The sequence below is a fragment of the Melitaea cinxia genome, chromosome 5 (assembly GCF_905220565.1).
Source record: "Melitaea cinxia chromosome 5, ilMelCinx1.1, whole genome shotgun sequence".
Classification (NCBI taxonomy): domain Eukaryota; kingdom Metazoa; phylum Arthropoda; class Insecta; order Lepidoptera; family Nymphalidae; genus Melitaea; species Melitaea cinxia.
The window spans coordinates 868,421-888,941 of record NC_059398.1 but is presented as its reverse complement, the minus strand read 5'-3'; the positions used below and the strand labels follow the sequence as shown (position 1 = coordinate 888,941).

Below are 20,521 nucleotides of genomic sequence, written 5' to 3'. Positions count from 1 at the left end.
GTTTGATCTGATTATTTTAATTGCCAATTCTATTTAAGGCGTACACGTAGCTAGCAATTATTTATCATAATAATGTACACGGTTCAGAGAGCGTGGTGAGAAATTTAATATGCATCACGTAGTTTGGTGCGGAATGATCGGATCGCCTTTCCTGCATGGTCCGCTTCATCGCTTCCACGTTATAATTGAAATGAAAATGCGGATCCATTTTTATAATGAGGTATATTTTCAGTTTTGAATTGATGGATTTATACTTTTCTTTTTAAAGTACAACTTCTGTATGCACGCTGGATTTGGGAAGTAAGCTGGTGAACGCGTGACGAGAGCGTTACGAAAAGTGTAATCGGCCGCGGCGAACGGAAGATGAGAGGGAGATATAAGTTAAGGAAGATAGAAAGTTTTACTTCAGTCGTGTGGTCTAAAGCGCACTTGTTTTACTATCAAAGTTAATTTTATCTGTCAGCTTTTTTTAATTACATGAGAATCCAATGGCTGTAGGGTTTTCTGCTTCCTTTAGCGACCATATTTTAGCATGATCTTGTAACTAAGTGAACGGAGATATTTTTCCAAAAAATTAAATCTGTCAATCGCTTTGCTATAATTTTAGAATGAGATAAAATTGAAACAGATCAAGGGGATTCCTACTATTTGTCTGATATGTCGTCAATGTCACATAACGAAGTCACGAGCTCGGAGAATCGTGAAAATATGAGGAATGGCTATTATTTCATCATTTCCATTCGAAATTGCCATTATTCTATCCGTGTTTCTGTCACGCGATGGTGGCAATTTCAGAATTGACTATGATTTCAGAGTAATAACGGTTTATCGTGGTTCAAACAAGGAGTCATTTAACTATGCTAAATGACCATTTTTGCTTTTAGTAGTATGTCTGTATGTGTGAATATTGTAGGTACTAGTATTTATTACATTTCATTTTTAATTCGTAGTCTTACTATTTCCATCATAATTCTTGGTAATTTTCTTACTTATACTCACGTTCTATTATGCATTTAGAACAATTAGTTGTCTGAAAGAAATCGCTCTTAGGAGAGCAATTCCCTGTAAGCAATAAGGCCGCCATTATACATCTTTGTTTAGTTGTTGAAATTCTTGTTTTCGTTTCTTACCTGATGACAGCTGACTTTACGTCAGTTTAGAAGTTACGTCAAAAAACACGAATCGAAGCTGATGTTTTTAACCAACTTCCAAAAAAGGAGGAGGTTCTCAATTCGACTGTATTTTTTTTTTATGTATGTTACATCAGAACTTTTGACTGGGTGGAGCGATTTCGACAAATTTTTTTTTAATCGAAAGGTGGTGTGTGCCAATCGGTCCCATTTAAATTTATTTGAGATCTAACAACTACTTTTCGAGCTATATCTAATAATGCGTTTTTACTTGACGCTTTTTTCGTCGACCTACGTTGTATTATACCACATAACTTTCTACAGGTTGTACCGATTTTGATAATTCTTTTTTTGTTGGAAAGGAGATATCCTAAGCTTAGAACCATGATAAGGAAACCAGGATCTGATAATGGAATCCCAGAGAAATTGATGGAAATTCTTGAAAATCCGCAATAACTTTTTACTGGGTGTACCGATTTTGATAATTCTTTTTTTGTTGGAAAGGGGATATCCCTAGTTTGGTACCATGATAAGGAAACCAGGATCTGATGATGGGATCCAAGAGAAATCGAGGGAACTTCTTGAAAATCCGCAATAACTTTTTACTGGGTGTACCGATTTTAATAATTTTTAATTTAATCGAAAGCTGATGTTTGTCATGTGGTCACATATAAATTTTATTGAGATCTGATAACTACTTTTTGAGTAATCTTTGATAACGCGCAGTTACTTGACTATTTTTTCGTCGATCTACGTTGTACTACTCGTCGATGTAATTGAAGTCGGTTTTTTTTTCGTTTGCGAGCAAACACAATTATTATAATATTTAGTTCACAGTTATCACAACTGTTGTGACAATCTGTCTGTACCAGTTCTCAATGTGTTTTGATTAATACGACCTTATATCAATTGCCTGGGAGATTTTTACGTCATAATATGTTATAAATACATCCTAGTGACATTATAATTGCGATGGTTTGTAAGGATGGCTTAATCCATGGATGCATGCTTGATACTCTCACTCATAAGCTACTGAACTGATTGTAATGGAACTCGCTATGTTAAGTGGAGATCTACAGTAACGCAAAAGCTATTGAAGTAAAACTTCTCAACATGTGCTTGATTTGGGGAGTAAGCTGGTGGATGCGTGACGAGAGCGTTACGAAAAGTGTGACCGGGCGAGGCGAACGGAAGTTGAGAGGGAGATATAGGTAGATACAGCTAAAGAAGTTTTACTTCAGTCGTGTGGTGTAAAGCATTTTTTTTTGAAGTAAACTATTTTACGCACGCCTGACTTGGGTAGTAGGTATGCTGGTGAATGTGGGACGAGAGCGTTACGAAAAGTGTGACCAGGCGAGGTGAACGGAAGTTAAGAAGGAGATATAAGTTAGTGAAGATAGAAAAAGAGAGAGAGAGTTACGTTTCACAAGTTTTATTTCAGTCGCGTGGTCTAAAGCACACTCGTTTTTTTTCATGTCAACGTTCTCGCAAATTAGGCGAATGGATTCACGAAGTGCAGCTTATTAAAATATTGTAGCAAATATCTTTATTAGGATCCGAACTGGTATCGTTAATAACTTTAAAGACCAAAGTAGCTACACCGATCAACCATATGATAATAAATGAAATAAAAAACGTCCTAACCGTCTCATAGAATATTCATCAAGGCATCAGTTCGCCCACGTCTGGATGCGTCGGCTTTTGGCATTTACAATAAACGCCTATTTCGCGTCAACGATACACGTGCATACATAGCGATACACACCGTTATATTAACAGTTCAGACGCGTTTGATAACGTTACGATTATTGCGATGTGATTGGTATTTTAAAACAATCATCTTTGAACTTGATAACTTTAATGAAATTGGTCATCAACTTTGTTATCAATATGTTCGAATGCATTTCAAGGATACATTTTTAACCGACTTCCAAAAAAGGAGGAGGTTCACAATTCGACTGTATTTTTTTTTTTATGTATGTTACATCAGAACTTTTGACCGGGTAGACCGATTTCGACAAATTTTGTTTTAATCGAAAGGTGGTGTATGCCAATTGGTCCCGTTTAAAATTATTTGAGATCTAACAACTACTTTTCGAGTTATATCTAATAATGCGTTTTTACTTGACGCTTTTTTCGTCGACCTACGTTGTATTATACCGCATAACTTTCTACTGGATGTACCGATTTTGATAATTCTTTTTTTTATAAAATAAAGCCATCGATCGATCGATCTATATATATGGGTATTAATCTTTTTCTTAGACTAGTAAGCCTTTTTTTGTGCCTATTTAGGCATCTATCTGAAAGACTAAACTCATATACTACAACAATAATTCTGTATTCACAGAAAGAATCACGCACCGATGTACAGTTTCACCTGGCGGCGCTCCGGGGCGACTGCGAGAGGCTGAAGCAGCTGCTCGATACCGGGAAGGTGCATATCGACTCCAGAGATCGGGTATGAGGCTATTATATTGTTTTAGTAAAAGCAATCGTTTCTGCGTTTGCGTATGGGGGGGGGGTGGACTATATCTACTTAACTATACCTAAATAAATATAAATTTTTGATTAGCAGAACTGCTTGATATGTCAAATATATCGTTTTTTTTTTAATAAATAACTGTATATGTTTACAAATAGTATTAGTGCAAAAATTGTCTGCCTGCGCGTTTTTAAACAGTTGCGCAACTATGGGGCTTTTATCCTATACATAAAAATTTAATTAAAACGTCGAAGTCATAGGAGTTTGTGATTTATATATGAATAGAAATAAAAACAATGTTACTGCATTATCTAATGCGTAAATAAAAATGATGTATGTTGGTACAATTTTAATATGCACGAGTCAAATTGTATCGTACTCGTACATCAGGTGAAAGAATAATATGCGCCGTATAGTATATACCCATCTCTTTTTATATTGACCAATCGTTTCTAGAGCATTCGATGGAATTGATATCGAATATGAAAATTCAATTAGGGAACGTGAAATTTATACCAATACGAGAAAAATTGGGTGGTGATGTTACAAAAGTTGGCGAATGGAATTAATTTTGATATTAATTGACAATGAAATCTTCAACGAAGCGATTGCTCATTTATTTTCGTCAATGAATGATTCGAGAATTAGAATTAATTATATACATATACTACCTGTGACCGCGACTTCGTCTGCGTGGAATTTAAAAAAAAAATGTTCAGTTTGCAGTTACTAAATAAAAAAAAAACTAAAATAAAAGTAGCCTAAGTTACTCCTTGTTACATCAGCTATCTGCCAGTAAAAGTTCCGTCAAAATCGGTCCAGCCGTTTCAGAGATTAGCCGAAACAAAAAGACACAAAAATTATTAAAAAAATATTTTGGTATATGTACCGTGTACATGTCTACATACATATGAACTTAGTACAAAGCGGTTATTTTAATATTACAAATAAAACACTCAAATTTTATTTATTTGTATAGATGTAGATTATCATGTATATAGTGACGCTGAAAAACAAGGTGGAGTATTTACGTACTGCATTTCTTCTCCAGCATCTACGTAAGATTGCCGGTGTAGGCTGGATAAGGATTGCGGAAAACCGAAATTTCTATCGCGAACTTGGGGAGGCCTATGTCCAGCAGTGGTGCAGTGGACTGCGATAGGTTTAACTGACTGACTGACTGACTGACTGACTGACTGACTGATATATTATTCTACTCGTATACTTTCAAATGTAACAGTTTCATAAATGCAAAACGTGCTTGCAATAGTAATAATGCTTTTGCTCAAGACGTGAACAGATCAATCTTAGTGAACTAGTTCACTTGCTAGTGAGTGGACGTAGTTGACGAGTTGGTGTAGTGATTAGGGCAACTGGTTTATGTATTAGTTATGACGGATTCGATTTCGTTCATGACAAATGTTTAAATCAATACATATAATAAAAATGTAACGGGTCGCTGTCTGTACATCTAAGAAAAATATTATTGGGACCTTTATCAACGCAAATAGCACCCAAAACAATGATTATCAGAATTTTTGTCTGCTTGTCTGTGCATTTGTGCAGGCTAATCTCAGAAACGGCTTATCCGATTAAGATATGGTTTTTATAAGTTTATTGTGACAAGCTTAGCTTAACATTTAGTGTTTGTTTTATAAATAAAAAAGTTATGCCAATTAGAAGAATCACGTTGAACATTTAAGGTCACTATTCCACGCGGACGAAGTTGCGAGCACAAGATGTATGTCGATGTTCGATTCGCTTATGTTTCAGTATCTACACCCAAAGTAGCTTGGTCGATCCGCTTATATAGATACAAGCTGACTCCGCAAACGTTGTTTTGCCATATATTTTATTAACCTTCTCAATCCCCTCCCCCTATAACAGGGGAATGAAAAATAGATGTTGGCCGATTCTCAGACCTACCCGATATGCACACAAAATTTCATAATATTTTATTAACCCTCTTAACACCCCCCCCCCTCCGTATAACTTAGGGGTATGAAAATAGATGTTGTTCGATTCTCAGACCTACCCGATATGCACACAAAATTTCATGAGAATCGGTCAAGCCGTTTCGGAGAAGTTTAACTACAAACACCGCGACACGAGAATTTTATATATTAGATGTAAATGTTCTACCCATTTCGGGATCTTTACTACCTAAAACCGTAAACTGTAATAAAAATATTATTATAGCAATTAAAGGTTTTTATGATAAAAAGTAATAACCCATACATACCATTTCATACTCATAAAACTGGCCAATCCGTAGTTTGTACTAAAACAACACAATGCTCTAAGTTAAAGACCCTGTATCTTCAAGTATAAATGTTATAGTACAACCGTTTTTATTTTAGTACTTCTATCTTTATAGCTTTCAGCATTTAGGTTAATGATGTGTTGGTGAACATTGGGTTATGATTTATAGTCGCATATTTCCTTGAAGCGATCTGTTACAACACTCAAATGTACTACCATAGGAATATGGCGAACATAAAAAACACTTACAGACTTATTTATATATTATATTATTATATATTTAGTAGCTTTTTGTATTTTATTGGGTTCTTTTTAAATTTTTGTTTCTATATGGGGTCATACAAGTATTACGTAAGCAGAATTTTAGTGATTTTTAAACTTCTTCTGCCCTTTGTCAGCGAACGTCAGCAAAACTACGCTATCGTCCATATGCTAACGTAAACATTGGTATATACATATATTTTTATTCTATTCAGAAATGATAAATAAATATTGCTGACGTAACCACCGTCTAGACCCTCCGTCTACCGGCCATCAAAAGTAAGCAAACAGAGACCCTCCCACCCCTTTCGGTGTTTATGTAATACTTGAATGACCCCTATTTTGGTTATAGTACTGAGCATTAATATTGTTTTTTTAATGCAATTTATCTGAGAAAGCTTTAAAGATGATTGTTTTCAAAATAAAATCCGCTTTACCACATACTTAAAGGTCTCCAGTAAAACGAGACTTTTGTGTCTAAAATACGCAACTCAAACGACTAGGCCAAAATAAATGTTTGTATTACAAATTTTTGACAAACAGGAATTAAAACTGCGATGATTGTCATAAGAGCCAGTATTTGTGATGTTTAAAAAGCAGAAGGTTACGTACGTTATCTCGTAAGTTCCATTTTGTAAATTCTTACGAGCAAAAACGTAATCATACAATCGATTTTGTACAAAAATAAAAGTAACCCACATTCAATCTATTCCCATTCTTTTGGCGCTCGCTCCTGGAGATACCGTGTATGGTACAAGTAATAAGAAATAGCAACTTTATCAAATTATTTCTAGGCTGATTTAAGTCTCATCTTAACGTATTATAAATCCGTAATACTGTATGAAACCGAGTGTCAAATATTATAATAAATAGATTTATTAATTAAGGTACTTTTATATCAAACAATCTATATATCTCAACGTACTATTATTAATTTGTACGATTTTTATTTTTGTGTTACTCACACATTTGGAAATTCTAAACATTTTTTAATATCATATCAAAAATCGACCGTTCCAGCGGGGAACGAACCTGCATCTCCGACTGACCGTGACGGTTCTCTAGCCAATTAAGCTATGGAACGATGTATCCACTAGATCGAAATTTTTGATATGATGATTTTTATATTCGGTCTAAGCGACCGTGGCGCCGTCGTTTATTACTTTGCAAAAATTTAATGATATTTTTTGTTCGTTTCGAAAGATTAATTTTTATTAGAAAAAATAGCCAAGAAAAAAATAGTTCAGTGATATGATGGAATAATCGCTTCCACAACACACAGACATAACATAATCAACTGAATATCAGACTTGCCACCTTTATTAGAGCCTCAAATATATAACACTATATATATAATACACAGTATCATATCATATACACAGTATCTTTAACAATAAAACTCATAGTGTACTGAAATCAGTTATTTAGAATATATTTATAGAAGACCTTTCCATAACTTCTGCCTGGAATGGAACTGGAGATGGAGCTTTACAAACTTTAGCCAACATACACAGTTCAGTCAGTCAGTCAGTTCAGCCTATCGCATTCCACTGCTGGATAAAGGCCTCCCCGAGTTCAATATAGTCAACAATTTAATCAAGTCAACATACAAAAATTTAAATTTGCAACATCGCTTAAGTTCGTTCCGCGTACCATAACACCGAGGTCATAATTATTACCGGCTCTGATTTATTGACCGCGTAACGGTTTGCTACGCAATCGCTGACATAACGCTTTATCGTTTATGGCATTTATTCTATAAATATCTTTTTTTTTTTTTAATATAGAATAGTTTGTCTTCTCTGCAGTATCTAAATTCTGTATCTAGATAGTTATATTGATAGAATATTAGAAAAAGTTCACCTAAAGTGCATAATAAATTGATTGTTTTAGTGAAACGTACATATTATTAAAAAATATATTTATAGAATATTTAAATATCGAACGTGACGTGTTCGAATCGAAAAAAAAAACGGTTTTTATAAAGAGTAACTGCGGTTTTTTTTTTCGATTATTATTTATAGAACACGAATCGAACTTACGAATCGGCCATAGCTTTTACTTTTAAATATAATTTTAATTGATTAAAAATAATATAATTTTAATTTTTATGACGATTCAAATTTGCTTTTGAAGCTTTCAGTTTGGTTTTGTGGTTTTAAATTTATATGACTAACTTTACAAACGCTAAACACGCGTGGGTTTATCGTGTTATTAGCTGGGCTTCATTATATAAGCCTTAGCTCTTTGCTGAGACTACATTAGCTTAAGCTAATTACTAAAGTCTTTAAAAGTATATTGTTACTTACAAGATTATAAAAATGGCAAAGATGTGTTTGTTGTATTGTATGCTTTTATACAGGACATTTAACTGAATTTATATTTATTAATTAATGTATTTAAACTTAAAAATATACAAGTTAATATGATATTTGATAAAGACAGCAACAAAAATAGAGTTATTCGTAAAGCATGTCTTATATTAAGAATACACATTAGATATAATTATGTACTGTTAGATATAATTACGAGTATAAATCGTAACCATCAATGTGCTGTGTGGCTACGGCACCAAAGAATATAGCCACACCCTCTCTTCCCGTGGGTGTCGTAAGAGGTGACTAAGGGATACCACAGTTCCACTACGACCTTGGAACTTAAGAAGCCGACCGATGGCGGATAACCACCTAACCGCTGGCTTTGAAACACAGAGGCCGAAGACGGGCAGCAGCGTCTTAGGTGCGACAAAGCCAGCCCTGCGGTCACTAACCCGCCTGCCCAGCGTGGTGACTACGAGCAACACACATGAGTTCACGCATTTTTTTTATATAATTATTTTTGAAAAATTATTGAATAAAAAATTATTTAATTACATTTCATTTAATTTTCTATAGTAACTAACAATTTTAGTTACAATTTCTCGTTTTAACATCATTACATTATGCGCATAAGGCACTAAAATTGCTATCTTCTTTAGCGTTTTTAACATTATCTATATTTATTAATAGTTATTGTTCAGTTTACTGGTATAAAATAAAAAAAATCTTAAATAAAAGTAGCCTAAGTTATTTCTTATTACAGCTATCTGCCAGTAAAAGTCCCGTCAAAATCGGTCCAGCCGCTTCTGAGATTAGCCGGAACAAACAGACAGACAGACAGACAGAAAATTGTAAAAAAAAATGTTATTATGGTATATGTATCGTGTATACATACATATGAATTTAGTAAAAAGCGGTTATTTTAGTATTACAAACAGACACTCAAATTTTATTTATTTGTATAGATAAAAATACTTTTTTCATTAACCTTTCAAAGTTACATTTCAAACATGCACGGACGGTCAAAGCGTACTGAGAGCTCTAACAAGATGCTAACTTATTAACATGCGAATGCAGTTAAAAGTACCTTCGCGGTCACTGGAGCGATTCGTGATGCAATTTCATATTAATTAGATATTTGTGTTCGGACATTTCTTTTAGATTTACATTTTAAATGTTACATAACTGCGTCCATAATTCTTGAGATGAATTATTTACGTTCGTTGTTTCTCGGCTTCAAGGTCCGTTGATTTTATAACATAGCACTAACATAATATACACTAGGTATTCAATTCATTTTTTATTTTACATTCAAATATTTACAAGTATAAATGTTTGTGTTTAAGATTTTTTTTTTTGTATTTATTATATTTCATCAGCAAGTATAACATAATGTACATACCATAGTATATACATAGGTCCGACTCGAAGGACCAAAAAATATGTGTACGGAACTGTTTGTACACGTACAATAAATAGGAGGAGTTAAGGTCCGAAATGACTTTACTCCACGAGTGCTGTTTTTACACTTATTTATTCATGTTAATACACGATGTATGTGAAACGCTTAGTAGACAAAATAACATAAAATAATATACTGAAACAAATTGAATGTACAGAGTATGTATGTATATACTCTGTACACATAATATGCATAAAAAATATGCATGTACGTTAGAATTTAAATCCTGTGTTATAAGTGATAGAAGATGTTTCCTTGTTCTAGGATGGCACCACGCCGCTGATCCTGTCAGCCGCGATGGGGCACACGGAGTGTGTCCGCGAGCTATTGGCTCAGGGCGCGGACCCTGCTTGCTGTAGGACGGTAAGGATTTTCACGGTTAAAATGTATTATATAAAACTGTATCATACGAGGCTGAAGCGTAAGAGATTTTATGTCAGCGTAAAAAATCTACTTATTATTTTAAATATTGAGCTAATAACGTCGAAACACGGGAGATCTTATAGTCTACTAAACTTACAGGTTGCCTAAAGAAATACCTCTTGACTACTATATATACTGTTGACTACACATCTATTCACACCAGATAATCATGTTTAATTATGTAAAACTACGTATACTGGTAACCCTTGAGAAGGTGCTAATTACCAAAATTATTATGGATAAAAATATACAAAATCTTCTATTTCTATGAAAGTTAGTTAAAATAATAGTATTTGTAAGTTAAGTACATATTTTAGAGTTAAACTTTACAAGCCAGTTGAGCTCGATGCTTTTATTACAAAAGACACAATGCCAAGACAAACAGCGATGTTGATGGTTACAGTTTAGAACAGGGGTTCCCACTAAGAGAATAAATTATTTTATAGTGCCCCCTTTAAGCAATCTCTTAATGAATATTAGTTGATGTTCACAAGTTGTAGACGAGAGTCCTTATAGATTAAAAGACAAATCGCACCCCAAGCCTCTACACAACGTCACCATTTTTTTTCTAGGTCTCTTACCGCCCTTAGTACTGCAGTGCCCACAAGGGGGCGTTATCGCCCACTTTGGGAAACACTGGTTTAGAAGGTTCCCAAATAAACAATAAAAATTTAAGTTCGCAGTGTCATGGCCATACATATGTCAAATAGATTTATGAACTGAGATGGTTCTAAGATACGAAACTGGAATCAAAAGTCACTAGTTCGTATATTAGAATGGAGAATTTAACATTTACAGTTTATAGTTATCAACTAATTGATTTACATTTAACAACGCTTACCGCGGAGAAAAGAATGTAGTGCTGTAATTATTATTTAATGTTATACAAATTGTTAGTAATTTAAAATAAATAATCAAAAGACTTAAGACTTTATATCATCAATTGTAGCTTGAGTCTCATTAAAATCATTTTAAGTTGTTACTTAACAATCTCATTAAGAATATATAGAGATATAAAAACTAACACGTGCCTGTCAAGGTTTACTGTTTATAATCTTAGATAATAAAGATTATGTAATGGATCTCCAAAAAACATGATCTCGCGTTAGTATTCCATCCAACTATAATTCTATTAAATAGATGCAATAATTATGCTGGACTATTTATCTTTCTGGAAAGTAAAATAACTTTATTTAAGCGTCTTATGGTTTAGCATTTTATCGGTATCTCTAGCGGTTGGGATTCTTACTCTAGAATTTTATAATTAAACTAGCTGACCCAGCCACGCGTTGCTGTGGCTCAGTAATTATAATTCATTAAAATATATGTAAATTTTATATTCAAACGCGCCATCTATAATCTAGAAATAGAAATACGGTGCCATCTAACGGATGTCTGTGCAACTTAGATGCCAAACCGCCATCTATTAGGAATTTATAGAACTAACCGATAAATACACACTAAAGTATAATAAACATATAACTTGCAATAACATATATTGAGATCAATAATTGAGATAAAAATTACCCTATCTCTTAAGTTGGACCAAATTACAGATGCTTACAAAATTTGATACAAATTAGTTCTCTAATTTCGGAGTTTAACGGCAACATACATCGTGACGCGAATTTTTTTTTATATATAGATTAATTTGTACTCATTTAATCTTCAACTTATAATCTATGTAGACAAGTCAATTACCAATTAAGGATCAAATGACATCTAATTTACTAAAAATATTAACGTCTTTTCCGAAACTCAGAGTTAAAAGTCAAAAGGATAAATTCGTCTGAAAACAAATTTGTACAAAAGTTTAAATCTCCCGAGCAGTAATTGCGCCTGGAATCGTTGGCGTTCAAGACATGTTTACGGATGTTAATTTGAAAGACTCGAATCGTGTCGACTCGTGTACTTTCAATCTGAAGGCGCTCTTTTCATTTGAGCAGCCCAGTTTGATATGAATGACTTGCTTTACTTGCTTACATCGTACAAGATGAATTGTGACTTTCTTGAAAATATTTCAACAATTCCAAGTTTTTAGTGTTTATTAAAATGGTACTCGTTTTTATTTTAAAATTGGGTTATGTCTTATTTATTTATTTATTTATTTATTTATTTATTTATTTAATAAAGGCACTGTCTTGTCTGATCTTGCATTCTTATTTGAGATCTACTTCCCTAAATCGCGTTATTATATTGTATACCATATTTTTAAATGTCTTTTTTGTGTGCAGATTTGCTAATAGGGTTCTGTTGATATTAATCTGCATTAACGACTCCGATAATTACCGAAGCGACGACTGTATTTGCAAATATTTTTCATAAAATATTAATATCCTGGTGACCGCAGTACTGGCTTTGTCGCACCGAAGACGCTGCTGCCCGTCTTCGGCCTGTGTTCCCTGCCCAGCGTGGTGACTATGGGCAAAACACATGAGTTCACGTTATTTTTGGCGTAAACTTGTGGAGGCCTATGTCCAGCAGTGGACTGTATAGGCTGTAATGATGATGATGATGATTAATATCCTACCTGCAACTGTTAATGAGGACTACGAAGCAAAGTACTGAATCGAATGTTAACATAAATAAATATCTAAGCAGTATAATAATGTGGGCAGACAGGAACCACCGCGTTGTTCTTCGCAGCTCAGGGCGGTTTCCTCGACATCGCGTGCTTGTTGCTAGATGCGGGAGCGGCCATCGACGCCCCCAGCACGGTAAGATCAACTGAATATTGGCAACTAATCACGTGTTGTTTAAGTAACTTTATTATTGTAATTACGGGTATAGTAACGGTGTTTACGTTATGTTTAGTCTAGTCAAGGTGATCAATAATATATGTGAAGGTCAATGTCAGTTCTGCTCTGTATCAGATATTTAAAGTAATCTCGAGAGAGATAAGTTTCTTATTTTTCTTTTAGATTTATCAGTCTTGAATATTTGTTATCTGATTATTTGAACATACTTTTGGATAACTAGTAAAGAATTCCTTTACTGTTCAACTTCAATTAATTTCCACATAATTAAATTTTACCGTTAGATCGATTTGAATTATTTGAATCATCAATTCCGTAGCCACATACGTAGTCTCTATTTATTTATTGTTTTTCGGTAAAAAAAGTTCATGTCAATAGATTGATTAGAAAAATTTATATTTAGAAACGCGGCAATTTCATATTAGAACTTTAAAAAGCTGTGCACATGTCACTGCTGCTAGTTACTGCAATGAAATAGCAGTTGTTTGTTGTCAATTGCCGAAGGTAGATGATCACTCGCTTAGTGCCTAACAAATGGTCAATAATGGTTACAATATTGACGGAAATTTCAGGACGGCGGCACTCCTTTATTTGTGGCGTGTCAGTGCGGTCACCAAGCCGTGGTCGAGGAACTTATACGAAGAGGGGCCAATGTTAACTCCTGTATGAAGGTAATTTTACAACTTACGAGTGTAGTTGTCTATTGTGCGATTGACTTCTTTAAAGCTTTCGATTGCCTTGATACAAATATTTTTCAGTTTCTAAATGATAATTAAAATCGTTTGAGAATGTATATCACATTATTTTTTCTTTTTAAATAAGCAATTAAAAATAAATTTTACATTGAAGTGTTTCAAACATTGTGTTTTTAAGTAAAAATAAAATTTGTATGAATTGTTTGGCATTCAACTAGGTCCTCTTTTCAGTACATTTTTGTTTTTTGATTATTACAGTGATTAAAATATTGTCATTAAATCGATGAAAGTAATTCGTTATTGAATGATATAATTTCCTTTTTGTAAATTAAACATACATACATATAATCACGCCTCTTTCCCGTAGGGTAGGCAGAGACCACTTCTTTCCACTTGTTACGATCCTTACATACTTCTTTCGCTTCGTCCACTACTACTTTCGTTATTCCCTTCATACATGCTCTTCGGTTTAGGGTACTCTTGACCTGGCCTTTTTCAAGACGTTCCTTATTTGGTCTCGGAACGTCCGCCAAGGTCTACCCCTTCCAACCCTTCCATCCGCACTCGCCTTATACACTTTTTTCGTCAATCGTTCTTCACTCATTCTCTCGACATGACCAAACCATCTGAGCATACCTTTCTCAATTTTTGTCACTACATCTTCTTTCAGAACACAACGTTTCCTTATCTCACTATTTCTTATCCTGTCACTCAGTTTAACTCCTATCATACTTCTTAACGCTCTCATCTCAACTGCATTTATTTTGCTTTCATGTTTCTTCTGCCATATCCAACTTTCACTTCTGTACATGAGTGTCGGAACCAACACCCCCTCATGCACAGCCAAACGAGCCTTGTTAGACACCTTCCGACTGCTCATAAATGAGTGCAAAGCTCCATTCTCCCTGTTTCCTGCATTCATTCTTCTTTCAATATCACTCTCACACTTTCCATCTCTTGTAAACTTTGAACTCAGATACACAAACTCATTCACCGTTCAATTTGTTCATCTCCAATCACGTAATTACAGTCTGTCACTGCCTCATCTCTTTCAAACACCATCACTTTCGTCTTCTTTACATTCATCTTCATTCCCTTTTTTACAAAGGCTCCACTCATATCAGTTACCATCTCCTGCAACTCCTCGGGCGAAGACGCAAGTAATATTTCTTCTGAAGCAGTGTTGTGTTCCTATCGTAAGTAAGGTGGCCATAGCTCCCGGGGGAGGCTCGGAGTAGAGTCGACAACGCGCTTGCGATGCTTCTGGGGTATAGGCGACTAGCCTACGGTAACCGCTTATCAGCAGATGGACCGTGGGATTGTTGGGCAAACTTCTCGAATAAAAAAAAACTGCAACTGCTTATGTGCCGTGGTAATCAAGAAGCCATCGTTCCAGGACGGTGCGACGCCACTATTCATAGCAGCACAGAACGGGCACGAGGACGCGTGTCTCGCGCTCCTTGCGGCGGGCGCCAGAGTGGACTCACTGCGCAGCGACCGCGCCTCGCCGCTGTGGATCGCGGCGCAGTGCGGCCACCAGCGGGTGGCGCGCGCGCTGCTGGCGCACGGCGCGCACGTGGACCAGCTGCGGCAGGTGAGCGGGCGGCGTAGTGTCATAGTGTGACATAGAGTGACACAGTGTGACACAGTGTCACAGTGCGGCCACCAGCGGGTGGCGCGCGCGCTGCTGGCGCACGGCGCGCACGTGGACCAGCTGCGGCAGGTGAGCGGGCGGCGTAGTGTCATAGTGTGACATAGAGTGACACAGTGTGACACAGTGTCACAGTGCGGCCACCAGCGGGTGGCGCGCGCGCTGCTGGCGCACGGCGCGCACGTGGACCAGCTGCGGCAGGTGAGCGGGCGGCGTAGTGTCATAGTGTGACATAGAGTGACACAGTGTGACACAGTGTGACACAGTGTGACACAGTGTCACAGTGCGGCCACCAGCGGGTGGCGCGCGCGCTGCTGGCGCACGGCGCGCACGTGGACCAGCTGCGGCAGGTGAGCGGGCGGCGTAGTGTCATAGTGTGACATAGAGTGACACAGTGTGACACAGTGTGACACAGTGTGACACAGTGTGACACAGTGTCACAGTGCGGCCACCAGCGGGTGGCGCGCGCGCTGCTGGCGCACGGCGCGCCCGTGGACCAGCTGCGGCAGGTGAGCGGGCGGCGTAGTGTCATAGTGTGACATAGAGTGACACAGTGTGACACAGTGTGACACAGTGTGACACAGTGTCACAGTGCGGCCACCAGCGGGTGGCGCGCGCGCTGCTGGCGCACGGCGCGCACGTGGACCAGCTGCGGCAGGTGAGCGGGCGGCGTAGTGTCATAGTGTGACATAGAGTGACACAGTGTGACACAGTGTCACAGTGCGGCCACCAGCGGGTGGCGCGCGCGCTGCTGGCGCACGGCGCGCACGTGGACCAGCTGCGGCAGGTGAGCGGGCGGCGTAGTGTCATAGTGTGACATAGAGTGACACAGTGTGACACAGTGTGACACAGTGTCACAGTGCGGCCACCAGCGGGTGGCGCGCGCGCTGCTGGCGCACGGCGCGCACGTGGACCAGCTGCGGCAGGTGAGCGGGCGGCGTAGTGTCATAGTGTGACATAGAGTGACACAGTGTGACACAGTGTCACAGTGCGGCCACCAGCGGGTGGCGCGCGCGCTGCTGGCGCACGGCGCGCACGTGGACCAGCTGCGGCAGGTGAGCGGGCGGCGTAGTGCGGCGTAGTGTGACATAGCGTGTCAGTGTGACATAGTGTCAATGTGACATAGTGTCAGTGTGACATAGTGTCATAGCGTGATATAGAGAATGACATAGTGTCAAAGTGTGACATAGTGTCATAGGGCGACATAGTGTCATAGTGTAACATAGTGTCATAGTGCGACATAGCGTCATAGTGTGACATAGTGTCATAGTGTGATAGTATCACAGTGTGACATAGTGTTACAGTGTGACACAGTGTCACAGTGTGACAGTGTCATAGAGTGTCATAGTGTTATAGTGTGATATAGTGTCATTGAATAATGTTACTAAAAAAGTTTATCATTGTTACAGGACGGCGCAACGCCTTTGTTTAAAGCTGCACACAAAGGACACTCGGCTGTCGTAGCAGAACTACTACGATATTCTCCTGAACTAGGATTACTTCCGGTTCGTGGTCTTGTTATATTAAATTTGACTGAAGCATTCCATCTTAGTTCGTTACGTAGTGTTACCAGTGTCAGAGATTACATTTATCCTAATTAATCACATGTCTATTTTCCATAATCAATCTGTGGCGTCCGCAGAATGGCCAGTCGGCGCTGCACGGTGCGGCGATGTTCGGGCAGATGGCGTGCGTGCGGCAGCTGGCGCGGGCCGCGCGCGGGGCCACGCGCCTGCGCAACGCGGCCGGACTCACGCCGCTGCAGGCCGCGCTCGCCGCCGGCAAGCGGGACGTGGCCGCCTACCTGCGCTCTGTGGACACGTGACTCACACGCACACACACACACACTACAAGCCGGACTCACGCCGCTGCAGGCCGCGCTCGCCGCCGGCAAGCGGGACGTGGCCGCCTACCTGCGCTCTGTGGACACGTGACTCACACGCACACACACACACACTACAAGCCGGACTCACGCCGCTGCAGGCCGCGCTCGCCGCCGGCAAGCGGGACGTGGCCGCCTACCTGCGCTCTGTGGACACGTGACTCACACGCACACACACACACACTACAAGCCGGACTCACGCCGCTGCAGGCCGCGCTCGCCGCCGGCAAGCGGGACGTGGCCGCCTACCTGCGCTCTGTGGACACGTGACTCACACACACACATACACACACACACACTGCAAGCCGGACTCACGCCGCTGCAGGCCGCGCTCGCCGCCGGCAAGCGGGACGTGGCCGCCTACCTGCGCTCTGTGGACACGTGACTCACACACACACATACACACACACACACTGCAAGCCGGACTCACGCCGCTGCAGGCCGCGCTCGCCGCCGGCAAGCGGGACGTGGCCGCCTACCTGCGCTCTGTGGACACGTGACTCGCACACACACACACTACAAGCCGGACTCACGCCGCTGCAGGCCGCGCTCGCCGCCGGCAAGCGGGACGTGGCCGCCTACCTGCGCTCTGTGGACACGTGACTCGCACACACACACACTACAAGCCGGACTCACGCCGCTGCAGGCCGCGCTCGCCGCCGGCAAGCGGGACGTGGCCGCCTACCTGCGCTCTGTGGACACGTGACTCGCACACACACACACTACAAGCCGGACTCACGCCGCTGCAGGCCGCGCTCGCCGCCGGCAAGCGGGACGTGGCCGCCTACCTGCGCTCTGTGGACACGTGACTCGCACACACACACACTACAAGCCGGACTCACGCCGCTGCAGGCCGCGCTCGCCGCCGGCAAGCGGGACGTGGCCGCCTACCTGCGCTCTGTGGACACGTGACTCGCACACACACACACTACAAGCCGGACTCACGCCGCTGCAGGCCGCGCTCGCCGCCGGCAAGCGGGACGTGGCCGCCTACCTGCGCTCTGTGGACACGTGACTCGCACACACACACACTACAAGCCGGACTCACGCCGCTGCAGGCCGCGCTCGCCGCCGGCAAGCGGGACGTGGCCGCCTACCTGCGCTCTGTGGACACGTGACTCGCACACACACACACTACAAGCCGGACTCACGCCGCTGCAGGCCGCGCTCGCCGCCGGCAAGCGGGACGTGGCCGCCTACCTGCGCTCTGTGGACACGTGACTCACACACACACACACACACACTGCACGCGGGACGTGGCCGCCTACCTGCGCTCTGTGGACACGTGACTCACACACACACACACACACACTGCACGCGGGACGTGGCCGCCTACCTGCGCTCTGTGGACACGTGACTCACACACACACACACACACACTGCACGCGGGACGTGGCCGCCTACCTGCGCTCTGTGGACACGTGACTCACACTCACACACACACACACACTGCACGCGGGACGTGGCCGCCTACCTGCGCTCTGTGGACACGTGACTCACACTCACACACACACACACTGCACGCGGGACGTGGCCGCCTACCTGCGCTCTGTGGACACGTGACTCACACACACACACACTGCACGCGGGACGTGGCCGCCTACCTGCGCTCTGTGGACACGTGACTCACACACACACACACACACACACACACAACCACACACACACACACACACACACACACACACACACACGCGCCATTCCTACCACTTTCACAACCCATATACAGCTCTCACATTCTCACAGCAAAACTTACGCACAGACAACGGTCAATGCGTATTATTACACAGACATGTTAATTAGGCTGATTTAAGATGCTCACTTACCGTCAGCGCTTACAGGTCAACACGAAACATTTACTTGTTAGTATCGTGTTGGTAGCCACGAAATAAACATACAAAAAAAAAATACATATTGCATTATTGTTTTCTAATGTTTACGCGAATTTTTCTCATTTAATGAAACAACTCCCTCCCGTGACCATGGTTGCTGTAAAGTATCCGAAACGTCGGGAATCAAAAGTTAATAATAAACCGCGATAAAATCCGAAAAAAGTTGTTTCATATTGCATTAAATAAGAGCATGCCCTCGACGCCATACTCAAACACTCCTTAAATGTAAAGGTGTGTGTACAACAGTCGCATACAACCGTTGAGTCTACCACCGTCAGCTCCAACTCTAAAATCAGCTTAAGTAATCATACTAGACCATAGTATACAGACGTACAGATTTTTTTTTTAAATAAAACACATTTTGTTTTATTTAGAAAGATGACCTGGCAACACTACACAATATATTTTATTAAACAAATTTCTAACTGGCAACACTACTCTACTTTGTTACTCATTTGTCATAATATACATACACAAAGACGACGAATAATAATAATTATTGTAAACGTGTAGTTCCTGTCAATATCAGGTTCCTAGATTGTAATTAGCATCAATTAAGTACATATTAACTGTATTACTATCACCATGTTCAGGAACTTTAAAACATAATATTTTACAAATTTAATTTTATTCTCATCTCAAGACAAGCCATTCCTAGTTTAATGTTTTTAAAACTGCGAGTGACTTCGTCTTATAAAATTGAATAATTATTTGCATAAGTAAAATTTATAAAATTTATCATTTGCGTCTAATCCACGGAAACTTAAAGCCGTTTTAATACATTTTCTTAATTTTTTTTACTAATGTATTTTAACTTTTTTTAGAATTTAAAAAAGTTTTTATATCTGTAATAAAAAACCTTAAAAAAAGGTTTCATGATTTTAATAAAACCTTGTTCGTTTTTTTTTTTCTTTACTTTGTTTATGATATTTCTTAGGTCTTATGAAGTAAATCTCATATTATATATAAGTTTTTTTCTTAAATGTGGTAAGAATATTATTGATATTACATATGTTACTAACATAGAAACTTGATCTGTAATTAATTTCTGTGCATAATTTTAGACATTAACTGATTAACATTGTTATAAATTTTAGTGTAATTGTTGTATATAAGTGTATTTATATCACATACATTAACATTCGCCTTACACATACCTCACACAAACAAAACAATGTATGAAAGTGTCTGAAACACAATGTAATAAAACAAATTTCGGTTTTGTAATAAATGTATTATTTACGATAACTTTTATACATTATATAAAACATATACATTCTTTAGAAACATTAGTTAAGAGCAGT

The 20,521-nt window shown here is 39.4% G+C and overlaps 1 protein-coding gene across 1 annotated transcript; it reads left to right on the top strand.

The window, feature by feature from the left end:
* Window positions 1–2,176: 2,176 nt before the first annotated feature.
* On the top strand, window positions 2,177–18,959 carry LOC123653623 (ankyrin repeat domain-containing protein 29). The gene is made up of 8 exons (XM_045589618.1): window positions 2,177–2,208; window positions 3,426–3,591; window positions 10,183–10,281; window positions 12,960–13,058; window positions 13,670–13,768; window positions 15,189–15,386; window positions 16,853–16,948; window positions 17,086–18,959. The coding sequence occupies exons 1-8, from the start codon at window positions 2,177–2,179 to the stop codon at window positions 17,266–17,268; spliced, it is 972 nt and encodes a 323-aa protein (XP_045445574.1). The 3' UTR covers window positions 17,269–18,959.
* Window positions 18,960–20,521: the final 1,562 nt, after the last annotated feature.